General features: G+C 46.9%; 1 protein-coding gene across 2 annotated transcripts; it reads right to left on the bottom strand.

The window, feature by feature from the left end:
- Positions 1 to 202: 202 nt before the first annotated feature.
- On the bottom strand, positions 203 to 17,516 carry XRCC2 (X-ray repair cross complementing 2). 2 transcript variants are annotated; one of them, XM_040352730.1, is made up of 3 exons: positions 17,220 to 17,516; positions 6,567 to 6,648; positions 203 to 955 (listed from the first exon to the last, which is right to left on the bottom strand). In XM_040352730.1, exons 1-3 carry the CDS (start codon positions 17,229 to 17,231, stop codon positions 228 to 230), a joined length of 822 nt encoding a protein of 273 aa, XP_040208664.1. In that variant the 5' UTR covers positions 17,232 to 17,516; the 3' UTR covers positions 203 to 227. The 2 variants fall into 2 exon arrangements, with proteins under 2 accessions (XP_040208664.1, XP_040208663.1); XM_040352729.1 differs by having other exon boundaries at positions 17,236 to 17,514.
- Between the last annotated feature and the right edge of the window lie 5,483 nt (positions 17,517 to 22,999).

Raw genomic sequence — 22,999 nt, 5'->3', positions numbered from 1 at the left:
TGCGATCCTCCTAGAGGTGTAAAGTTGGAGGTGGTAGGATCTCTATCTGTGCCATTACACTTGGGAATCTTAAATTGGTTCAAAGAATTACATTTATTATTATTTAAATTTCTTTCAAACGGTTCTACAAAAAAAAAAAGAAAAGGCGGCTCACAGATACTGTGAAAATTGTCGATGTCTAAAATAAAACATCACAAAAATAAAGAAGAATACATTATAATACAGGATCAAGAAATAAATTTCACTCCAAAATCAGCTATTACAAACGTGTGTCTAGTGACACTGTTGGTCTTCAGGTGATTGGAGGTTATGGAAAACGTCTGGACGTTATCTGGTTGCATTGCGTCTTTGGAAAAGCGGATCCTATGTGTAGTGACCTGCTGCCACAACTTACAGAGGTAAGGCTTAAAGTTCAAGATGGGAGCAGCGAGTTCAGTGGAATGAGAAGATCCTTTGTTGACATCATTAGAAAATTTCTGCATGAGCGTTTGCGTTGAAGCGAAAAGAACCAACTTGTATTCTTTTAGCAGTTTATCAAGAAGCTCAATGCATTTTCTCATGTTCGACTCTTGCTTGGCAATGCTATCTCCTCCATTATTCCTGTCGATCCAGTAGAAGGAAGAAAGACTATCTATGATTAATAAGCACAGTGTGGGATGACTGCAAAACATGTTTTCTAGAGAATAAAGAGTAAGAAGCAGCTGAACACTACTGTTGCAACAGACTAGGAAGAGTCGACTCAAACACTCTTTCACCGTCTCCTCATTGCTCTGTGCCAACCTGTGTTCAAGAATAGTCACCAGCCGCAGCATATCAAAGTGATAATCTGTGTCTATGTAGATCACTTCCACCTGTAAACCACCTTCGGATTTGGGCAAGATGCACCGTGCAATTAGATGGCAGAACATTTCCGTTTTCCCTGTGCCTTCGGCACCATGAAATTCGATTATATCACCTGTGTATGAAAGGAGAGCGTCAGCTTAATGTTTCTTTGCAAAATATCAGATGGCTGTTTTAAAACATCCTGTAAGCCCAAGATAAAAACACCTCTTTATGCAATGCTGCCAACAGTCACACTTTGTAGCTAAAATGAGGATTTAAAGCACAATTGAACTTTAAATCAGCTAAATACATTCCAAGTACATTAAAACAAAAATGTGCTCAAAGTCTTATGCCCATTGCACATGGGGCCGCCTAGCTGCAGTGGTCCCTCCTGGTGTTTTAATGCACCCGTTTTTAGTCCAGTCCCTGAAGCCTGTCAAAGGCTGTGGCAGGATGCAGCTGAATGCTGTACTGAATGCTACCTGCATTTAGGGCCTTATGAGTTCAGGGATCAGAAAGTAAAGTAGAGTAGAAAAGGCTGCCCCCTGCTAGCATGCTGCAAAGAAGGACCATTGCTCTCGGTGTGACAGCAATGGTTTCTCTGCAGAGGTCTGTCACACCACCTTCCGACTCAGACCTATAGATCCCCAATCAGCAAAGCTCATGCTTTCCGATAACTGGAGAGCTTTAGTTCTGACTCAGAAGGGGGCATGTAGGATGCCATTTCCTTAAAGCGGAGTTCCACCCAAAATTGGAACTTCCGCTTAACCCACTCTTCGCCCCCTTACATGCCACATTTGGCATGTCATTTTTTTGGGGGGTTAGTGGGGGCTTCAGGAGGAGTGGGACTTCCTGTCCCACTTCCTCCTTCCGCCGAGGGGCATCAAAGGCGAATAGCTTAATGGCCTACAGGGAGGGGCTGCAGTAGGCGATCGCCTGGGACACATGACAGGTCCCATGCGATCGCCTGTCCAATGAGAGAGTGCAGGGCCACTCGCGCAGTGGGTGCCCGGCCGTGAAGCCGAAAGCTGTCACAGCCGGGTGCCCACACTTAGGATGAAGACGTCGGCCGGGGAGGGGGGGAGAGGAGCGGAGCCCTGGTCGGCGCGTCGCTGGAACGTGGAGCAGGTGAGTGTGTGTTTATTAAAAGCCAGCAGCTACACTTTTTGTAGCTGCTGACTTTTAACAAACACAAAAAATGCCTGGAACACCCCTTTAAAGGGGTGGTTAAGCCACTACAATAAAAACATACAATCCCCTCTGTGAAATAACATTATGTGCCCCAGCGTCGGTTTAAAAAAAAAAGCTGCCGTCCTGTACCTTATATCAGAGCGTCTCCCGGCGCTCACGTGACTCCTCGGCTCTCTTCTCTGACAGCTATAGAGGGAGGGGCCAAGAACTCCTCCCCAGCTGACAGCAGGAGAGAGAAGAGAGCCAAGGAGTCAAGTGAGCACCAGGAGACGCTCTGATATAAAGGTACAGGTATCGGCAGCTTTTTTGTTTAAAAACAGACACTGGAGCACATAATATTATTTTACAGTGGGGATTGTATGTTTATATTGTAGTTATGATAGCAGCAGAAGGGGAGAGCTGGGGAGTGGACAGAGCTGACAGATAGGGAGGGGGAGAGCGGAGAGGAGAGCTGTAGATGAGGGAGGCACATAAACTGACCACAGTGTCAGGGATCAGCAGCCATGATAAACCATGGTCAGTTTACTGGGGGGAGGGCATAGCCAGGGAGGATCAGCCAGGTTTTTTCTTTGATAGAAGGGGCCAAATAGTTTTTTTTTATAGTAACAAACACTTTAGGAAAGTAGCCACAGTCTGAGCTGAAAGATCAGTTTCCTGCCAGCGTGCTGAAGGTCTTTTGCTTTCAGTGTTGAAGCAGCAGTCTCTCTGCAAAGGTCCAACATGCCCACAGCTAGATTTCTCCAACCAGCAGGGAGCATGAGCTTTGCTGATTGAAGGTCTATAAGTCTGACTCAGGAAGCATGTCAGATCTCTACAGAAAGACCACTGCTTCCACACTAAGTGTGATGCCGCGTACACACGATGAAATTACATTTTTAATGGTCTAGAAAAAACGTCTTTTTCAACCCGATCATTAAAACGGCCTTGCATACACACGATCGTGAAAAAAAAATTCTTTAGCAAAACGAGGTGACGTACAACTGCACTATAAAAGGGGAAGTTCCATGCGGATGGCGCCACCCTTTGGGCTGCTTTTGCTGATTTCGCGTTAGTAAAGGACGATTCACGCTTTTCAGTCTGTTACAGCGTGATGAATGTGCTTACTCCATTACGAATGCTAGTTTTACCAGAACGAGCGCTCCTGTCTCATAACTTGCTTCTGAGCATGCGCATTTTTTTCACGTCGTTAAAGCCCACAGACGACCATTTTTTCGTTAAAAACGACAACATTAAAACGTTGTGAAAAATTAGAGCATGTTCGAAATTTTTATTGCCCATTTTTTACATTGTGAAAAATGCTCTGGAGCCCACACACAATAGTTTTTAATGACATTAAAAAAACGTCATTTTTTACCACCTGAAAAACGGTTGTGTGTATGCGGCACAAGTGTCCTCTTGCAGCACGCTGGCAGGGGATAAACTTTTCCGCTCGGAATGGGTCTGCTTTTTATGAAAATGACCTGACATACCCTCTGCTGAGTCAAGGCTAGAGCTCTCAAATCATCTGGGAGCTTTGCTGATTGGAGATCTATAGGCCTGGCTCAGAAGGGGTGCGACAGACCTCTACAGAGAGACCACTGCTTCCACACGGCTATCAATGGTACTTTATTGCAGTATGCTGTCAGAGTACAGTCTTTTCAACTCAAGAAAATTACATATAAGACTTTGAATTATTTTTGTGCTAATACAAGTGGAATATAATTAGCCAATTACAAATGAAAATGTAGTTGGGCTTTACATTTTTTTTAATGTTGCTTTATGAGAAAAAAGTTACTAGTATAATTCACAAAGATGCATGAGAAAGTGCCCATACATAGGCAATTACATTTTTGACATGCAATTAATATTGTGAAGAATAATGTTCCATTTGCTTGCTGTTAAATGAGGCTTAAAAGAAAGCTGGCAGCTTCAGTATTTCAAAATATCACAGCTAGAAGATGACTGGTTGCTATGGCCAATGTGAACACTTTCAGGTCAAGCCCGTTATTTTTTTCAGTCAAAATAGTGAACACAATATTCTTCGGCATCAATCATCCTGCTAGTTGCGGGTACTCTTATATGACATTATGCTATGGCTTCATATTCCTTTTCATGCTCTATAGGTTTTCCAGCTTTTTCACATCAGATTGCACAAGAGAGACACAGGATCGGTCTCCAGTCCCTCATGGCAGCTCGCGCTTTGCCTTTCGCTTCCAAAGATTTGCAATGTTTGTAACAACTACAAACATTACATTTATTCTCCCTGAAGAAGAGACGCTTAAAGTGAAGGTCCATCCTAAATAAAAAAAAATTGGCAGAAAGGCTAAAAAAAAAAAATCTGTTTTTTTTATACTTACCGGAAATGGCCGTTACTAGGGAGATCTTCCTAATCTGCCCCTTCCTTGTCCGCGGTGCTCCTCGGTCTCCTTCTCCTCACGTTGTCTTCTGGGGAATGGGGCGCGCTGACTTCTGGGAACTGTGTGTCTCCCAGAAGTCAGCCGCCCATTCACAGAGCGCCGCGTGACTCGCACATGTGCAGTAGGAATCGGGCAGTGAAGCTGCAAGGCTCCACTGCCTGTTTCCCTTAGTGAGGATGGCGGTGCCGGGACCCGGTCCAAAGGACGGATCGGCCTTGGGCGGTCGACATCGCGGGCAACCATGACAGGTAAGTGTCCTTATTAAAATTTGGCAGCTACAGTGTTTGTTTTTTATGCCGGACCTCCGCTTTAAAGTGGAGTTCCACCCATAAATATAACATTACATCAGTAGTTTTAAAAAAATGTCATTAGTCCTTTAAGAAAAAAAATATTTTTTTTAGATGCCTTCAAAGTGTTGTTGCTAGGCAGAATAGTTAATCTTCCCTCTTCCTGCACCTAGGTGCTTAAGCTTCCTAACCTACACCGCACAGACTCCTGGGAATGTAGTGGGTGTAACTTTCCAGGAGTCTGTGCACTCCCCAGTCTCGAAGAATCATGTGACTTGGACAGTACAGGTGCTGAAACCTGATCTGAAACCTATTACACTGCTTGTGCAGCACTGAGCATGTGCGAGATCTGCAAGGCTGAAATCCAGGAAGTCATACAGTCTGGTTTCATGATGCCCACACTTAAGATGGCCCCAGTCAATTTCTATTTTATAAAGTGTCTAAATGCTGTAACAACCTAACAAAACGGACCTTAGTTTACAGACTAACTTTACTAGAATACATTAAGCTTGTGTATTACAGGGGTACTTATATTTAAAAAGTGAAATTGTGGCCGGAACTCCGCTTTAAGAGGAAACATGATAGTGATCTATGCATCTTTAAAAGGTAACTCTTACATTGGGAGGAAATTATTTCACCTAAGGTCTCTAAGTAAGACACGTGGACACAATGAAGTTGGACTAAAGTGGTTCAATCTTAAACCGTGTAAGGCATTCTTTACTGTTAGAGAAGTAATGATGTGGAAGGAGTCAGCAACCCTTCAATTGTGGGCAGGTGATGGGCAGATTACGTCCCTTCTTTGCCAACCCCCAGAACCTGGCCAGCAGCAGAGGCAGCATTTCCTAGAAGTGTCCTCAATCTTCTTTCTCTGTCACAAAAGTGAGACATCAGGGGTCTGCTTAGACTCCTGATATTTCACCAAAGGCCCCCCCCCCCCCCCCCAGCAGGGCAGCTAAAAAATAGCGCAAAATAGTAAAAAATTCCAGTATAAAACAAGATCACAGCAAGATCCAAGGATCGAGCATTGAGAGATGGCTGCGGATGACGTCCGTGCAAAAGCTCCTTCCCCCAGGCATTTTTTTTTTTTTTTTACTATTTTACGCTCATTTGCGTTACCATCTCATGCCCCTTTTATATCTTAATAAACCTACGGAGTACACTTAGATCACGTGCCTCTATTTTTATATTCAACTCGGACGTATTTGGTTCTATCTCCACGCTTACCACCGCTGCCTTGAAGGTTATTATTGCCGGAAATCCCTGCTGTGATAGACATCTGCCTTGCCGGTTCGGAGGTACTACAGCCGTGCTGGATACTACCATCATCCCATTGAGGATAAACATGTATATGATCTTCTGTAGTACAGAGGTCCATCTGATCTGGTAAGCACATTTGGCTTTGTGGTGGAGGATCTTGTCACCTATGCATCACCAGAGGATTACATCTACCTTCTTTCACAAGGGATCTTGCTTTTCACCTTTGTGACTTTGTCTAGTTCCTTTTATTGTTGAATGGATTTGTATCCCAATTTTTTTGCGCTGCACTAACCATTTGTTTTGCAAGTAAAACAGGGGCTGGGGGGCAGGTGACTGCCAGAAGTAAAAAACATGAGGGTTTACAACCCCTTTAAGGCAGGCAAAAAAAAGGGTGCTGAACCCCGGTGATCTTTGATTGCTTTCATGTTGTTCAAGTAGATCTCCACCTCTCAAAGTGTGCCTACCCCTGATGTATAGGGATATAGAAACTGGTAGTGATATAAACACACACATTTCTGTTGAACTGGATTGATTGGTGTCTTTATTCAACTTACCAACTAAGTACTATACATAAAAATAAAAGATCAATAATAACACGTATACAAATATTTACCATGAACTGGACAGTCTACGCTGGCAAAAAGTAATGGCTCAAGTTCTTTAAGTGATGCTCGACCTTCCAGTCTAGCAAGCAACTAAGGAAATAGAAATGAGAACAATAATTAATACAATAAAATATAGAAATCTATACTGTTGTATATCATTAAAAGGTGTTTTACCGAAAAAAGTGGGGTACGGTATCTACCAAAGAATGATCACTAGAGCAAGTCTCAGTTCTGGAAATTAACATGTAAAATATTTCTACAAATCAAGCAGAATTTGGTGAATTATCAGATTCTAGCAATTTGCAGACAGGTGTTGGAAAAGTTACCTTAGCATGATCGGACACAAAGGCCTAGATTCACAGTCCTCGCCGCAACTTTAAGGCGGCGTAGAGTAGCGTATTTACGCTACGCCGCCTTAAGTCAGAGAGGCAAGTACTGTATTCTCAAAATACTTGCCTCCTAACTTACGGCGGCGTAGCGTAAATGCGGCGGGCGTAAGGGCGCCCAATTTAAATTTGTCTGAGGGGGCGTGTTTTATTATAATGAGGCTTGACCCGACGTGATTGTCGTTTTTTTTTAAACTGCGCATGCACGGTGCGCCTACATTTCCCAGTGTGCATTGCGGCTAAGTCCGCCACACGGGCCTATTGATTTCGACGTAAATCCCTATTCACGGACGACTTACGCAAACGACGTAAAATTTTCGAATTTCGAAGCGGGAATGGCGGCCATACTTTAACATTACTATTCCAACTATTTGTTGGAATAACTTTAGGCCTGATAAAGCGTTATGTAAACAGCGTATCTGTACTGCGTCGGCCGGGCGTACGTTCGTGAATAGGCGTATCTAGTGATTTACATATTCTACGCCCACCGCAATGGAAGCGCCTCCTAGCGGCCAGCCAAAATATTGCACCCTAAGATTGGACGGTGCAAGCCGTCGTATCTTAGATAGGTTTAAGAGTATCTCTGTTTGAGAATACACTTAAACCTAGGACGGCGCAGATTCAGAGTTAGGTCGGCGTATCTACTGATACGCCGACCTAACTCTACCTGAATCTAGCTATATATCTGTAATCTGAAGTTATCTTTAGTAAAACGGAACATTCAAAAGATCAGCAGATCCAGCGATAGAGGCAGCGGAAGTTACAAATCATTCTTGGGTGTTCCTCCAAGGGCTCAAGACATTGCTGTATATTTCAGTACGCTATGCAGAGGTTGTAGGAGTGCCATTCAAAATGAATGACAGTGCCGTGAACTAACATATGTAATGTTTCAGCCCAATGGTGTAAATGGGTCCTAAACATTTGGCCCCCACCGCTTCCAAGCCCTGAGCCTTCCTATTGGTTAGTGAGACTGTCCATCACATTAAATAAGAAATAGAGAGTCTCAAGAGGAGGAGGATGGGAGTGGTGCCATGTCTCTGATTCTACTTCTACTCCCAGTCAGCCATTTATGCCTCTTGTGGCTGATACTTCCACCAGTCAAAGCAGGTCTAATAGTGTTTGATGAAAACACGAAAACACACGTTTCATAGTGAACACTACTACAATATGATTGTAAAAAAGTAGATTAATAGGTGGATTCAGAGAGAGTTAGGTCGGCGTATCAGTAGATACGCCGACTTAACTCGGAATCTGCGCCGTCCTAAGTTTAAGTGTATTCTCAAACGGAGATACACTTAAACCTAGCTAAGATACGACAGCCTGCGCCGTCGTATCTTAGGGTGCAATATTTAGGCTGGCCGCTAGGTAGCGCTTCCATTGAGTTCGGCGTAGAATATGTAAATGACTAGATACGCCTATTCACGAACGTACGTGCGCCCGTCGCAGTAAAGATACGCCGTTTCCGTAAGAGATACGCCGCCTAAAGATAAAGATACCCCCTAGGTGGCGTAGCCAATGTTAAGTATGGCCGTCGTTCCCGCGTCGTAATTTGAACATTTTACGTCATTTGCGTAAGTCGTCGGTGAATAGGGCTGGACGTGATTTACGTCCACGTCGAAACCAATACGTCCTTGCGGCGTACTTTGCCGCAATGCACACTGGGATATGTACACGGACAGCGCATTCGCCGTTCGTAAAAAAACGTTAATCACGTCGGGTCACAGTTCATATGCATAAAACGCCCCCCACATCCTCATTTGAACTAGGCGTGCTTACGCCGGCCTATTCACGCTACGCCGCCGTAACTTAGGAGGCAAGTACATTGTGAATACAGAACTTGCCTCTCTGACTTACAGCGGCAAAGATGCGCGCCCCTACCTGAATCCAGCTATAGGTCTGTTTCACACAGGCTCAGGCTTGTATAAAAACAGTGGGCCAGATTCAAGAAGCAATTGCGCCCGTGTAACCATAGGTTACACGGCGCAATTGCTTACTTGCTCCGGCATAGCGAATGCTCCTGATTCAGGAACATCGCTACGCCGACTGCAGCCTAAAATCTGCGCGGCATAAGGCTCTTATGCCACGCAGATTTTAGGCTGCATTCTAGCGAAAACCGCTAGGGGGCGCTCCCATTGTGATCTGTGTATAGTATGCAAATTGCATACTAACACCGATTCACAAACTTGCGCTGGCCCTGCGTACGCAAATTACGTAAATTGCGTACGTCGGGTTTCGCGCAACGTTACACATCCTAATAGCAGGCGCAGCCAATGCTATAGGATGGCCACGTTCCCGCGTCGCGACGTTCAAATTTTACGTTGTTTGTGCCTTTCTTACGCAGGCACAGGGCAGCGTTTTTGCCCTGCGCCCGCGCAAATTTTCTGCGCTGCCCGCGATTCACGGAGCAGAAGCTCCGTAAATTGCGGGGGCGCTGTGTTAACTTGCCCGGCGTACGGGCGCCTAATGTAAATGATCCCGCCGGGGGCGGGAATCATTTAAATTAGGCGCGCTCCCGCGCCGAGTGTAGAGCGCATGCCCCGACGTGCATTGCGGCAAATGACGTCGCAAAGGACGTCATTTGCTTCAAAGTGAACGTGAATGGCGTCCAGCGCCATTCACGATCCACTTACGCAAACGACGTAAAATTTGAACGTCGCGACGCGGGAACGTGGCCATCCTATAGCATTGGCTGCGCCTGCTATTAGGATGTGTAACGTTGCGCGAAACCCGACGTACGCAAATTACGTAATTTGCGTACGCAGGGCCAGTGCAAGTTTGTGAATCGGTGTTAGTATGCAATTTGCATACTATACACAGATCACAATGGGAGCGCCCCCTAGCGGTTTTCGCTAGAATGCAGCCTAAAATCTGCGTGGCATAAGAGCCTTATGCCGCGCAGATTTTAGGCTGCAGTCGGCGTAGCGATGTTCCTGAATCAGGAGCATTCGCTACGCCGGAGCAAGTAAGCAATTGCGCCATGTAACCTATGGTTACACGGGCGCAATTGCTTCTTGAATCTGGCCCAGTGTGAACAGCAAGATTTGATAAAGCATTTGCACTTGCACTTTTAAAGTGCCATTCAACTCCAGCTTGTAAATGCTGGACACAGATCCTAATGGGAGTGTTGATTGCCACTTTAAAGGCTCGTACACACTAGAAGAAAATCGGATGAACATTTCCGTCCAAAGAATGGTCGTACATTTTTCGTATAGTGTGTATACGACTTTTGACAGCGGATTCAGAATTTCCGTGCGAAAATTCCCAGAGGGACAAACTCCAAAAATGTTCTTGTACAGGAACAGAACAAACAATTTTTGTTTCATGTGTATAGTTTTCGTAAATATCAGAAAAGAAAGACTGTGCATGATCGAAAATGATAAACAACAAAAAAAAAAGCCTTTGTCGTACGAAATATTTGTTAGAACGTTCTTACAAATTTTCTTTCAGCGGTTCCAATTTGCTGTGAAACATCTTTTCAGCCCGAATTTTTGGCAGAATTTGGACCTGAAACGGACAAAAAAGACATACAGCGTTTTCGTCCAAAACGCACCGGACCTACTGCGGGGATATGTGAACCGGCTCCATAGAGAGCCGGTCAAAATCTCCTGCTTTTGCAATACATGAGAAATCTGAGCATTTTCATAGGCCGAAAGACAGGAAGCTGGATAGAACGCGAGCAAGAGCCTTTTCACACTGCCAGAGCCCAAAAACAGCGTTTTTCGGACGCTAGTGGGGCATTTTTAACCCCCGTTATCGGACGAATAAAGGATTAAAAGCACACACAAAGCACCTCTGCCAAGGCGCTTTGGCGGCATTTCCCATTGATTTCAATGGGAAGGGACGCTTTAGGAGCGGTGTATATACCGCTCCTAAAACACCTCAAAGAAGTTGCTTGCAGGACTTTTTTGGATGTCCTGCCAGAGCAGCACCCCAGTGTGAAAGCACAGCTTGTACATTGTGTTCCCTGAGAAACACTTCTGCCAGTTTTTTTAAAGCGAATGGAAAAGAAAAATTGCACTGATTGTAAAGTCCAATGGTAAGGTAATACACACAGGCCAACACAGACGTACAATAATATTGCAACACCCAGTGAATGGATCGTAGGCAGGTGTACCACCACCAAATGAACGCAGCCTGATGGTTTCACAGCTTGGCTGACAGCACAAGCAAATATGACAGTTAGCAATCCCGGCATGCCAGGAATGTAACGGTTTTCTGAAACTGGTAAATCATTGTGTTTACTTGCATTTTAAAGTGGAACTAAAAAAAACAGTTATATTCTCAGCACATGACGGGAATGTAACCGCCACATTGGTTGTGCTCTCAACAAAACTGTCAAACCATGCAATGGCTGGTGTCATAACTAATCAAATGTGCAGCACCATGGCAGTTGAAGATCAGACGTGAAGATGGCAGCTTCCTTGGTTTAAAACAGGGATATGCAATTAGCGGACCTCCAGCTGTTGCCAAACTACAAGTCCCATCATGCCTCTGCCTCTGGGTGTCATGCTTGATGCCGTCAGAGTTTCGCTATGCCTCATGGGACTTGTAGTTTGGCAACCGCTGGAGGTCCGCTAATTGCATATCCCTGGTTTAAAAGGATATGAGGGTAAAGTTCAGCTTTGAGATTAAACCGCTTCTCATCGAACGTCATTATGTGGCTGCATGTGGACACATCTGTGGAGAGACGTTTGAAAATATACTCCCTTAAACCCCATACACACTTTTAGATTTTTGTCTTCAGATTTACCAAAACCATGTAGTGCAAGGGCCTGTCTGATTGCATACAAATTGAAAAGCTTAAGGTTTGATTTCTTATTTTATGGTTTAGGTAAATCTGAAGACAAAAATCTGCAGAAAATCTAATCGTGTGTATGGGGTCTTAAGGCTCGGTTCACATAGAGTGCTCAGCATAAATGAGTACACCCCAATAGATGTCAGAAAACCTTTACTTTCCTTTCAGAATCAACATTTTCTATGGGACACTATACTACAAAATACTCCCACAAATCATGGTATCATGAAATCACAGATGAACTGCTCTATATTGAAAGAGAAGATTCTACCATCACTCCGCGCCCTTATAGTCGTTCACTTTCCCAACATGACCTAAAACACACATCTAAGGCCACTGTTACATTTCTAAAGAAGAACGGGGTGAAAGTGATTCAGTGGCCAAGTATGTCTCCTGATCTGAACCCAATGGAAGACCTATGGGGAATTCTGAAGAGACGAGCGTCACTCTCCATCCAGCATCCAGGCTCTAAAAGAGGTTGTTCTTGAAGAATAGAAAAAAAGACAGATGTTGCAATATGTCGCCAATTGTTCATTCCATGCCTAGAAGACTTGGTGCTGTCCTTACAAATCTTGGAGGTCATACCAAAAGCTAGATGTAGTAGTTTGTGTTCATTTTTGCATCAACTAATTTGAGTAAAACTGAAGATTTTGTAATCTAAGTTATATTATTAACCATATTTTCATGTAATGAGCTAAACAAATGTTTTATAAAACTCAATTTTTCAAAGGGGTGTACTCATTTATGCTGAGCACTGTATATGCGGTACCGTAAAACGCAGGAATCCTATGCATTCCCCGCACTGCATTGAAACCGCACAGAGTTCATGTGAACTGCAGGCGGTGTCAATGTTAAGTTAATGACACCCCAAAACTGTTTGCAAAACGCAGTGCGATTGACAGAATTGGATGGTATAGATGTAAGCACCCATACGATCCGATTCCAGTGTGGAGGATAGAAAGGGTCCTGCACTTTTCTGTGTGGATGCAGAACGATTTGAGCCACACAAATTAATGCCTCATATGCCGGCTCAGTGGATGATCAACGGAGCGATCCCTGCTGAGCAAGCGGATAAGAAAGGTACGGATCCCCACGGGATCCGTACGTGGGAAAGGGCCCTTTCAGATTCTGTGTTGCAGATCTGAAAGCAGCTCACAATAACGCACCTGTGTGAATGGATCCATAGAAAACAATGCATCCGATTTTAGATCTGTAAATAAAAACACATTTTTTTTACGGCTGTGTGAAGGAAGCCTTAAGGCCCCTTTCACACTGGGGCGAGAGCCGCAGAGGCGGTATAGCGCCGCTAAAAATACCGTCGGATTCGGCCGCTAGCGGTGCGGTATTAGCCCCCGCTAGCGGCCGATAAAGGTATTACCTCGGTTTCCCATTGTTTTAAATAGGAAGGAACAGTATACACACCGCTCCAAAGATGCTGCTGGCAGGAGATTGTTTTCTCTCCTGCCAGCACATCGCCTCAGTGTAGAAGCCCTCAGGCTTTCACATTGAGAATGCTGGGCAGGAGTTTTTCAGGCGGTATTTAGGCGCTATTTTTAGCGCTGTGCCACCTGAAAAACTCCTCAGTGTGAAAGGGGTCTTATGCTGTATCCTAGCCTAGGCCAACAAGGCCCAGGCCTAGGGCAGCACTTTGCAGGGGGGCAGCACAGAAAGAGTCCCAGCCGGCTTGGGCTACACTGTTAGTGTAGCGCCAGTCTTATGGGGTGGGCTGAGAGGCAAATTAGTCTAGCAGCACTGCTTCCGGGATAGCGCGTGGCCGGCATTCCGAAACTTTGGGGGCACTGCTTCTAAATTTTGATTGTCCTATCTTCCTGGACCACGAACCTTTCTCGGTATGCTATATGTTTTCTGCTGCACCATTGGCATGGTTATATCTTCTTAGTCCTCTCCATCAATTTATCAGAAATTTGTGCTTAAAGCGGTAGTTCACCCTGACCCACATGATGTTACCATCGAGACAGGCATTGTAGCGCGAGCTACAGTATGCCTGTCCCGATTTTTTTAACCCCGTACTCACCTCGTAGTCGTCCATCGTAGATTTCGGCTCCCGCGGGGAATGGGCGTGCCTATGGAGAGGGAGGATGATTGACGGCCGGCCCTGGCACGTCACTCTCCCCGAAGACAGCCGGAGTAGGTCTCGGCTCTTCACGGCGCGTGCGCACAGGCTATGCGCACGCGTCGTGAAGACCAAGCCTATTTCGGCTATTTCCGGAGAAGCGTGACGCGCCAGAGCCGGCCGTCAATCATCCTCCGTCTCCAGAGGCACGCCCATTCCCCGGTATCTTCGATGGACGACTACAAGGTGAGTATGGGGGGAAAAAATTCGGGACAGGCATACTGTAGCTCGCGCTACAGTGCCTGATTTAAAGGTAAAAGAAAAATTTTTTTTTTTTTTCCTGTCGATAGGGTGAACCCCCGCTTTAAAGAAGAACTATAGGCAACACTTTTTTTTTCATTTTGGATAGAGTAAGGAAGGGTTATAGCCCGTCAGTTTATTTTTTTACCATCCCTGTTCCATTGTAGAGATTTCCCTTCACTTCCTGCCCCATAGCCAAACAGGAAGTAAGAGGAAATTAAGGGAATAATCCATTGCCCCCCCCCCCCCCCAAGCCCTCAGAACTAGTGTCCCCACTCTAAAATTTCAGGGCGGGTCTTAAACAGCAAGGGGTGTGGCCCTGACAGGAAGGGGTGGGTCATATTTAAATTAGGGGGTGCACGAGTTTTGTCAGGCCTAGGGCAGCGCAAAACCTAAATACACCACTGGGAAGCCTTATTTGGAGTGAAATATTAGAATATTCACTTTTTCTAGAAAAAGGTGAACTTGCCTTTAAAAGCAAACACATTGCTTTTCTAACGAACTTAAATTGCAACTTTATGTAAACGTTGGGCATTTCGCTCATCTCCTCCCTCCTTCCTGTGATCATTGGATCGTTCCTGGAGCAGGAATCCATTTCCGACAGATGCTTGCTCCCTTTTCTGTTGTTCTTCCCAAGGTGAGATTAGCCGATGTTCACCCCCTGCAACCTCCCGGGACATGTCACACGTCCCAGGAGGCCACGCGCCCCAGGAGGCTATGGGGACGGTCTGAAAGCATTTTGCGCGGTCTCACAGGTGTACAGGGGGAGCTGGCTGAGAGACATCAGGACGTCACAACTGGCTTCCCACAATCAAGATGGCAACACCAGGGATCTGAAGCCCGGTGAAGGACAGGCTCCAGTGAAGACAGCACTGGATTGGCAAGAGTCTGCTAAAAGTCAGAAGCTACAGTATTTGTAGCTGTTGATTTTTAATTGAACTTCTTCCCGCCCGCCATAGAGTAAAATGACAGGCGGACGGGAGCAGTGTCGTTCCTGGGGGGTGCAGAGCCATGATCACACAGTGCATCACCGATTACGGTACAGAGCCTATGACATAGACTCTTTACCATGTGATCAGCTGTGTCCTATCACAGTGTAAACAGGAAATGCCCGTTATCGGCATGCCACTCCTCTCACTGACAGTGGATGAGGAGGCATTCCTCAGCGGGGACATCTGCACTGACAATCAGGGCACTGATCATCAGTGCAGCCCCATCAGTGTTGCCTGTCAATGTCTATCAGTGCTGCCAATCAGTACCCATCAGTGATACCTGTCAGCGCACATTAGTGAAGGAAAAAAAAAAATTACTTGTTAAAAAAAAAAAAAAAAACAGAAACTTAGGAAAACGTTTTATTTTTTCAAAGTTTTCGTTTTTTTTTTGTTTGTTTAGCAAAAAAAATAAAAATAAATTGGTGGTTAAATACCACCAATAAAGAGCTCTGTCTCAAAAAAACTATAAAGATTATGGGGCAGATCCACAGACGAAGTACGCCGGCGTATCTACTTTCAAATTTCCTGCGTCGTATCTTTAGTTTGAATCCTCAAACCAAGATACGACGGCTTCTGGGTTCGATCCGACAGGCGTACGGCTTTGGATCGTAGGTGCAATACTTCGGCGCCCGCTGGGTGGAGTTTGCGCCGTTTTCCGCGTCGGGTATGCAAATTAGCGATTTACGACGATCCACGAACGTACACGCGGCCGTCGCATTTTCTAACGTCGTCTGTAGTCAGCTTTTTCCGGCGTATAGTTAAAGCTGGTATTTTGTGGCGTATAGATACACTTGCCATGTTAAGTATGGCTGTCGTTCCCACGTCGAAATTTGAATTTTTTTTTTTGAGTAAGTCGTCCGTGAATAGGGATGGACGTAACTCAAGTCTAAGTTAAAAAAAATGACGTCGTTGTGACGTCATTCCGCGCAAAGCATGGCGGGAAATTTCGAAACTGAGCATGTGCAGTTCAATCGGCGCGGGGACGCGCTTCATTTAAATGAATCACGCCCCCTACCCGCCGATTTGAATTACACGCCGAGAGATACACTACGCCGCCGTAACTTACGGCGCAAAATCTTCCTGGATTCGACTTAAAGCCAGGTAAGATACGGCGGCGTAGCGTATCTCTGATACGCTGCGCCTGTCCAATTCTATGTGGATCTGGCCCTTTGTTTGGGTACACCGCTGCATGATCGTGCAATTGTCATTCAAAATGTGATAAGCTGAAACTTGGCCTGGGCAGGGGGGGGGGGGGTAAAAGTGACCAGTAGGCAAGGATAAAAGAGGACCAAAATATACCCGCTCCCACTTGTCCTGCCTAGGTGAGAGGAGCAGAAGTTTGGCCCCACCCACAACCCCAGGACTAGTCTGTCTCATGCATGCACAGCAGGACGTCACAGCCGGCTTCCCACAACCAAAACGGTGGTGCCGGGGATCTGAAGATTGGTGAAAAACTGTTGGTAAGTGTCTGTTTATTAAAAGTGAGTACAGTATTTGTAGCTGCTGATTTTTTTATTTTTATTAACATTTGAAGATCCTCCCTAGCCTGTAGAATAGGAATACTCACCCTTATGGCGGCGTGTTGAACCCTCGCTCTCTTGCAGAGATCCAAGTGCCAGGGATCTCCCTCACATTTGGGGGTGTTGGATAGCGCCCCCCGCTACTGCTGTAGTTCCTTCCACTAACCTTTACATCAGTACAGGACACAACAGTGACGTAGGGGTCAGTGGAAGGAACCATAGCAGACAGAGGTGGGGACACAACTTGGTGACTGAGGCTGAATACACCACCCAGGAGAGTAGTCCTCATCTCCTGCGGGGGAAATGCACTGACAGCGCAATCTAGTGGCTGATCTACAGATCTCTACATATAACACAGCCACACACATATGGCAGTTGACATATCACGTGACCCGTTTCAGTATGGCAGCTCCCTCCCTCCCCCCTGGCAGCAGTGCAGTGTTCTCTGAAGTCTGGATGTACACAGCTCTGTGTGCCCGCCCACTTCGGCCGAGGGGCGGAGCACAGACACTTATTCCACCATGATAACACACTCAGGGGAGGAATGCGATGAGCGGCACATTAACACAAGAGGGCGCCGCTCCCCCTGCACACCTGAGTCACCATTCACCTGAGTGCCGGACTCCGCTCTTCGCGCTCCCACGCTCATTATCCGCGCTAAGCTCGGCCAGCACCAGCAGCCGATATCGCAGGCATTGCGCCCTAGTCTCGCGAGACCTAGATCCAGCCAGTCACCGATCAGACCTCACTTCCTGGCTATGTGGGCGGGGTCCAGTGCCCGCGAGGCGGGGTTTACTAATAAGTGTGAGGTCAGGTCAGGCTGAGAGGGCGGCTCCCAGGCAGTGACAGCGGAGACGGATCACGCTGTATCACTCCGCGAGGACTCCCTGACGTCAGTATAGTGCAGTCTGACAGGGATGGCGGGGCTTAGCGCTTATGCCGCGTGATAATACCGGAGGGCGTGGCCCAGCAGAGTGTTCTAGACTGGAGGGCCTCGCTGGGTGTCAAGAGGGGCGGGAGAATAACTGATAGGTGGGCGTGGTTTTCCGCTGTTTACAGGGCTGTGTGTTAAAGTGTCACTCTACATAAAGTTTTTTAATAGTAATTCTGGATTGAGTGCAGGAGGTTACCGATGCACATTGGGCCTGATTTACCAAGCCTTTACTCCATGACTCATGGAGTAAAAGCAGGAGTAGCAGCCGTTTGGCCATTTACTAAAGAAATACGCTGCTAGTGCAGTGTATTTCCCTAGTTACTAATGTGCTCCGTGCGCCCAGGAGAGGGTGCATTGTGCACCAGTACAGACCTGGCGCACGGCACATTAAACTGTAAATTGCGGGGGTTTGGGCGGGAGTTTATTAGGGGGGGAGGTGGGGGGATGCAGGGGAAGTGAAGTGACATGTGTTTTAAAGTGTTTGGCGGGCCGAATTGAAAGGGAAAGTGTTTTTTGAAAACAGATCCCCGTACGCTTGCACAGTGCGCCTGAACCTCGGGAGGTTCATTTGCATACTGGGCATGCGCAGAGAGAAAAGTCAGGGATTCCCGTGCGCCTTGTCAGTACGCCGTGAAAATCTTGGTAAATACCAAGCGGCGTACCCGTGATTGCGCTGCGTGACGCGGAGCACGGGAATCTCCGAGCTGTTTTCAGCCCTGAAGGGGAACTCGGCGCCAAATTTCAAACTTGAAATCGGCGCGGGTCCCCCTTCAGGGCTACATTAGGCTCTTAGGCTTGGTCCGGAACGTGAGGGGTTAAACCCGCGCCGATTCGGCGCGGGGGTCCCCCCCAGATCCAAACAAAGCCCTCATCCCAAGCATGCAGTCTGGCCCGGACAGGAATGGGGGAGGGGACGAGCGAGCGCCCCCCCCCTCCTGAGCCGTACCAGACCGCATGCCCTCAACATGGGGGAGTGTGTGCTGTGGGGGAGGGGGGCACTGCCCCCCCACCCCACAGCACTCTTGCCCCCATGTCGATAGGGACAAGAGCCTCTTCCCGACAACCCTTGCCATTGGTTGTCGGGGTATGCGGGCGGGGCTAATCGGAATCTGCGAGCTCCCTTTAATAAGGGGGCCCCCAGATGCCAGCCCCCCACCCTATGTGAATGAGTATGGGGTACATCGTACCTCTACCCATTCACATGGGGGAAATGTAAAGTAAAATAAAACACCACACAGAATAAATTTTTTTATTAATCTGCTCCGGAGCCCCCCCTTTCTTCTTTAGCTCTCTTAGAAGGGGGGGTTTCTTCTCTCCCGATCTTCCGCCGGGACCCTGGGCTTCGGTGATTTCTGCCGGGGGAGGGCGCCATCCCTCGGTCCTCTCCGGAGCCTTCCGCCGGATGCCCCCACCCCATTTAAGCTCTTTTTCATTAGGGAGGGGCATCCGGACTTCGGGGTCTTCTGCCGGGGGATGGCGCCTATCCCCCGGTCTTTCCGGTGCCTTCCGCCAGGGTTCCGGTCTTCCTGGTCTTCTGCCGGGGGTGCGCCAACTCCCAGGTCTTTTCTCTTCTGTCTTCTCTGCTCCCTCTTCTGCCTGGCTCCCCCGCGGAGCCAGGGCTTTCTTCCGTCTTCTTTCTTCTCTCTTCCTTCTTCTGCCTGTCTCCTCCGGGAGCACAGGGCTTGTCTCCGCTGTCTTCTTGCTTCTCTTCCATTGGATGTTGACACGACGAGGTCCGGCGCTGGAATGCCGTCTGAGCAGTGGGCATGGACTTATATAGGGCAATGCCACCATGTGACCTCAACCCATGTGACATCACATTCCCATCATGCCCAGGGAATGTGATGTCACATGGGTTGAGGTCACATGGTGGCATTACCCTATATAAGTCCATGCCCGCCGCTGACACGGCATGTCAGCGCGGAACCTCGTCGTGTCAACATCGAATGGAAGAGAAGGAAGAAGACAGCGGAGACAAGCCCTGGGCTCCCGGAGGAGACAGGCAGAAGAAGGAAGAGAGAAAAAAGAAGACGGAAGAAAGCCCTGGCTCCGCGGGGGAGCCAGGCAGAAGAGGGAGCAGAGAAGACAGAAGAGAAAAGACCGGGGAGTTGGCGCACCCCCGGCAGAAGACCAGGAAGACCGGAACCCTGGCGGAAGGCACCGGAAAGACCGGGGGATAGGCGCCATCCCCCGGCAGAAGACCCCGAAGTCCGGATGCCCCTCCCTAATGAAAAAGAGCTTAAATGGGGTGGGGGCATCCGGCGGAAGGCTCCGGAGAGGACCGAGGGATGGCGCCCTCCCCCGGCAGAAATCACAGAAGCCCAGGGTCCCGGCGGAAGATCGGGAGAGAAGAAACCCCCCCTTCTAAGAGAGCTAAAGAAGAAAGGGGGGGCTCCGGAGCAGATTAATAAAATATTTTATTCTGTGTGGTGTTTTTTTTACTTTACATTTCCCCCATGTGAATGGGTAGAGGTACGATGTACCCCATACTCATTCACATAGGGTGGGGGGCCGGAATCTGGGGACCCCTTTATTAAAGGGGTCTCTCAGATTCTGATAAGCTCTCCGCCCGCATACCCCGACAACCAACGGCCAGGGTTGTCGGGAAGAGGCTCTTGTCCCTATCGACATGGGGGCAAGAGTGCTTTGGGGTGGGGGGGCAGTGCCCCCCTCCCCCACAGCACACACTCCCCCATGTTGAGGGCATGTGGTCTGGTATGTCTCAGGAGGGAGGGGGGCGCTCGCTCGTCCCCACCCCCATTCCTGTCTGACCAGACTGCGTGCCTGGGATAAGGGCTTGGTTTGGATCTTGGGGGTGACCCCCACGCTATTTTTTTTTGCGCGGGTTTAACCCCTTATGTTCCAGACCAAGCCTAAGAGCCTGGTATGCACCTGGAGGGAACCCACCTTATTTTTTTTTTCGGGGGTCTGGAGTTCCCCTTCATGAACAGCGATCTGTCATTTACACATGTCAGTCCCCCCCCCTACAGTTAGAACACACCCAGGGAACATATTTAACCCCTCCCTCGCACCTAGTGTTAACCCCTTCCCTGCCAGTGGCATTTTTTGAGTAAGCAATGCATTTTTTACAGCACTGATCGCTAGAAAAATGCCAATGGTTCCAAAAAAGTGTTCGATGTGTCCGCCATAATGTCGCAGTACCGATAAAAATCGCTGATCGCCCCAATAACTAGTTAAAACAACAAAAAAAAAAAATTTGTAGACGCTATAACTTTTGCAAAAACCAAACACTAAACGCTATTTGCGATTTTTTGGAACCAAAAAGATGTAGAATACGTATCGGCCTAAACTGAGGGGTTTTTTAGTTTTTTCAATATATATTTTTGGGGATATTTATTATAGCAAAAAGTAAAACTAATTTTTACATATGTGGGCGGGACTTACGCAAGTCCCGCCCACATATATAAACATCGTTCAAACCACACATGTGAGGTATTGACGCGTGCGTTAGAGCGAGAGCAATACTTTTACCACTAGACCTTCTTTGTAACTATAAACTGGTAACCTGGAAAAAAAAGAAAAAGGTTGCCTATGGGGATATTCACGGAATTCATTTTGGCCCCATTGCAGGAGTGTTTCCAATAGTAAAGCGTGACATGTAAGGTATCTATTTACTCAGTGTAACATCATCTTTCACATTATCCCCAAAAATTGGGCTCACTTTTGTGTTTTGTTAATTTTTAACCACTTGAGCCCGGACCATATTTCTGGTCAATGACCGGGCAAGTTTTTGTGATTCGGCACGGCGTCGCTTTAACTGACAATTGCGCAGTCGTGCGACGTGGCTCCCAAACAAAATTGGCAACCTTTTTTTTTCCCACAAATAGATTATTAAATGTGCGTGTTTACTTCTGTCTTTAACACCTCCCCTTCAGGCTGGAAAGCATCAGATCAGGGGAAACCAAAAAAAAAAAAGCTCTCATTCCATTGCAGCTTGGTTCCTACATGTGTGATGAACTGAGCATGCTCAAACACTCCTTTCTTTTTAAAAGGTGAAAAACACTCATTGGATGCTCATAGAGCGTGGTTTGGATTAATTGCAGGTGTGCCCAATTACAAGCTCACCCAAACTAGAGACTGCAATTTGTTCATGTGATTTCAATTGCTTCATTACTAGCACTGTTATAAAAAGCTTGGATCGATCAGTCCTCAGCTGCCCGCAGGCAGGCAGGCAGGCAGGCAGGCAGGCAGGCAGGCAGGCAGGCAGGCAGGCAGGCAGGCAGGCAGGCAGGCAGGCAGGCAGGCAGGCAGGCAGACAGGCAGACAGGCAGGCAGACAGGCAGACAGGCAGACAGGCAGACAGACAGACAGACAGACAGACAGACAGACAGACAGACAGACAGACAGACAGACAGACAGACAGACAGACAGACAGACAGACAGACAGACAGACAGACAGACAGACAGACAGACAGACAGACAGACAGACATGCTGTTGCTAAACACAAATGTGGTTTGTTGCTTTTTGCCAATGGTTTTGGTTTATTTTTAAATGATGATCACTTTGATGTATTTGTCTATGTGGCCTTATTTTATGAAAAATGTGTAAAGCTATGGTTATTTAGAATTTTGAAATGTATTTTTGTTTGTTTGTCTTTTTTTGCTTTCCTTGTTTTGTTGACCAATAAAAATTACTTTAAAATTGTTAAGTTTGTCTTTTGTTACTTTTTCATGCTACATATGTTGACAGCTGCAGCTGAACTAGGTTTGGGCCTAACAAATTATGTGTGATTTTTGTCTAAGCTTCTTTCCTGGTGTGTAATCATGAAATGTTTGCCATGTTTATTCTCCCTGACTTTAAAGACAAAAACTGGTAAGTATTTTATTTATTCTGCAGTGGTCCTCAGCCCTCAAGTACCCCCGACAGGACATGTTTTGGGGATTTCTCTTATCAAGAATTGCTGTCCAGACTGTATTTTAAAGCACATGTGCAAGATGAAGGAAAACCTGCAAACATGGCCTGTGGGGGGGGTTTGCTATTGGTGGACAGGCTTGACGTGCTGATTTACAGCACTGTGCTTAAATCTAGCGCAAGGCAATCCTATTCAAATTGTGGGTGTTTGAGGGAAGCCAAGTGAGTGTTAGAACCCCTGCTTTGTGTTTTTTTATTTTTGTGATGAGCTTTGTGTCCCTTTTCTTAAAATTGGCTTCACTTCCTGTCACACAGCTGAACAGGAAGTGAGGTTAAAACCCTACCAGTGTCTTTTCTTGGGGACACAGGTCAATCTTAACTAGTGTCCCCATTAAGCAAATTGCACTCCAGCACTGCTGTGTACACCCCAAATCATGGGTCTTCAATGAGTCTGTGAATGTCAGTGCATTACAAGGCCTCATGGGATGTATAGTTCTAAAACAGCTGGAGGGCCGTAGTTTGAGGATCCCTGCCCCAAATGATTATTTAGTTTGGGGTTTAGTAAAG

This window comes from Rana temporaria, chromosome 5 (genome assembly GCF_905171775.1).
Source record: "Rana temporaria chromosome 5, aRanTem1.1, whole genome shotgun sequence".
Taxonomy (NCBI): domain Eukaryota; kingdom Metazoa; phylum Chordata; class Amphibia; order Anura; family Ranidae; genus Rana; species Rana temporaria.
This window is presented reverse-complemented; position numbering and strand designations above follow the sequence as displayed.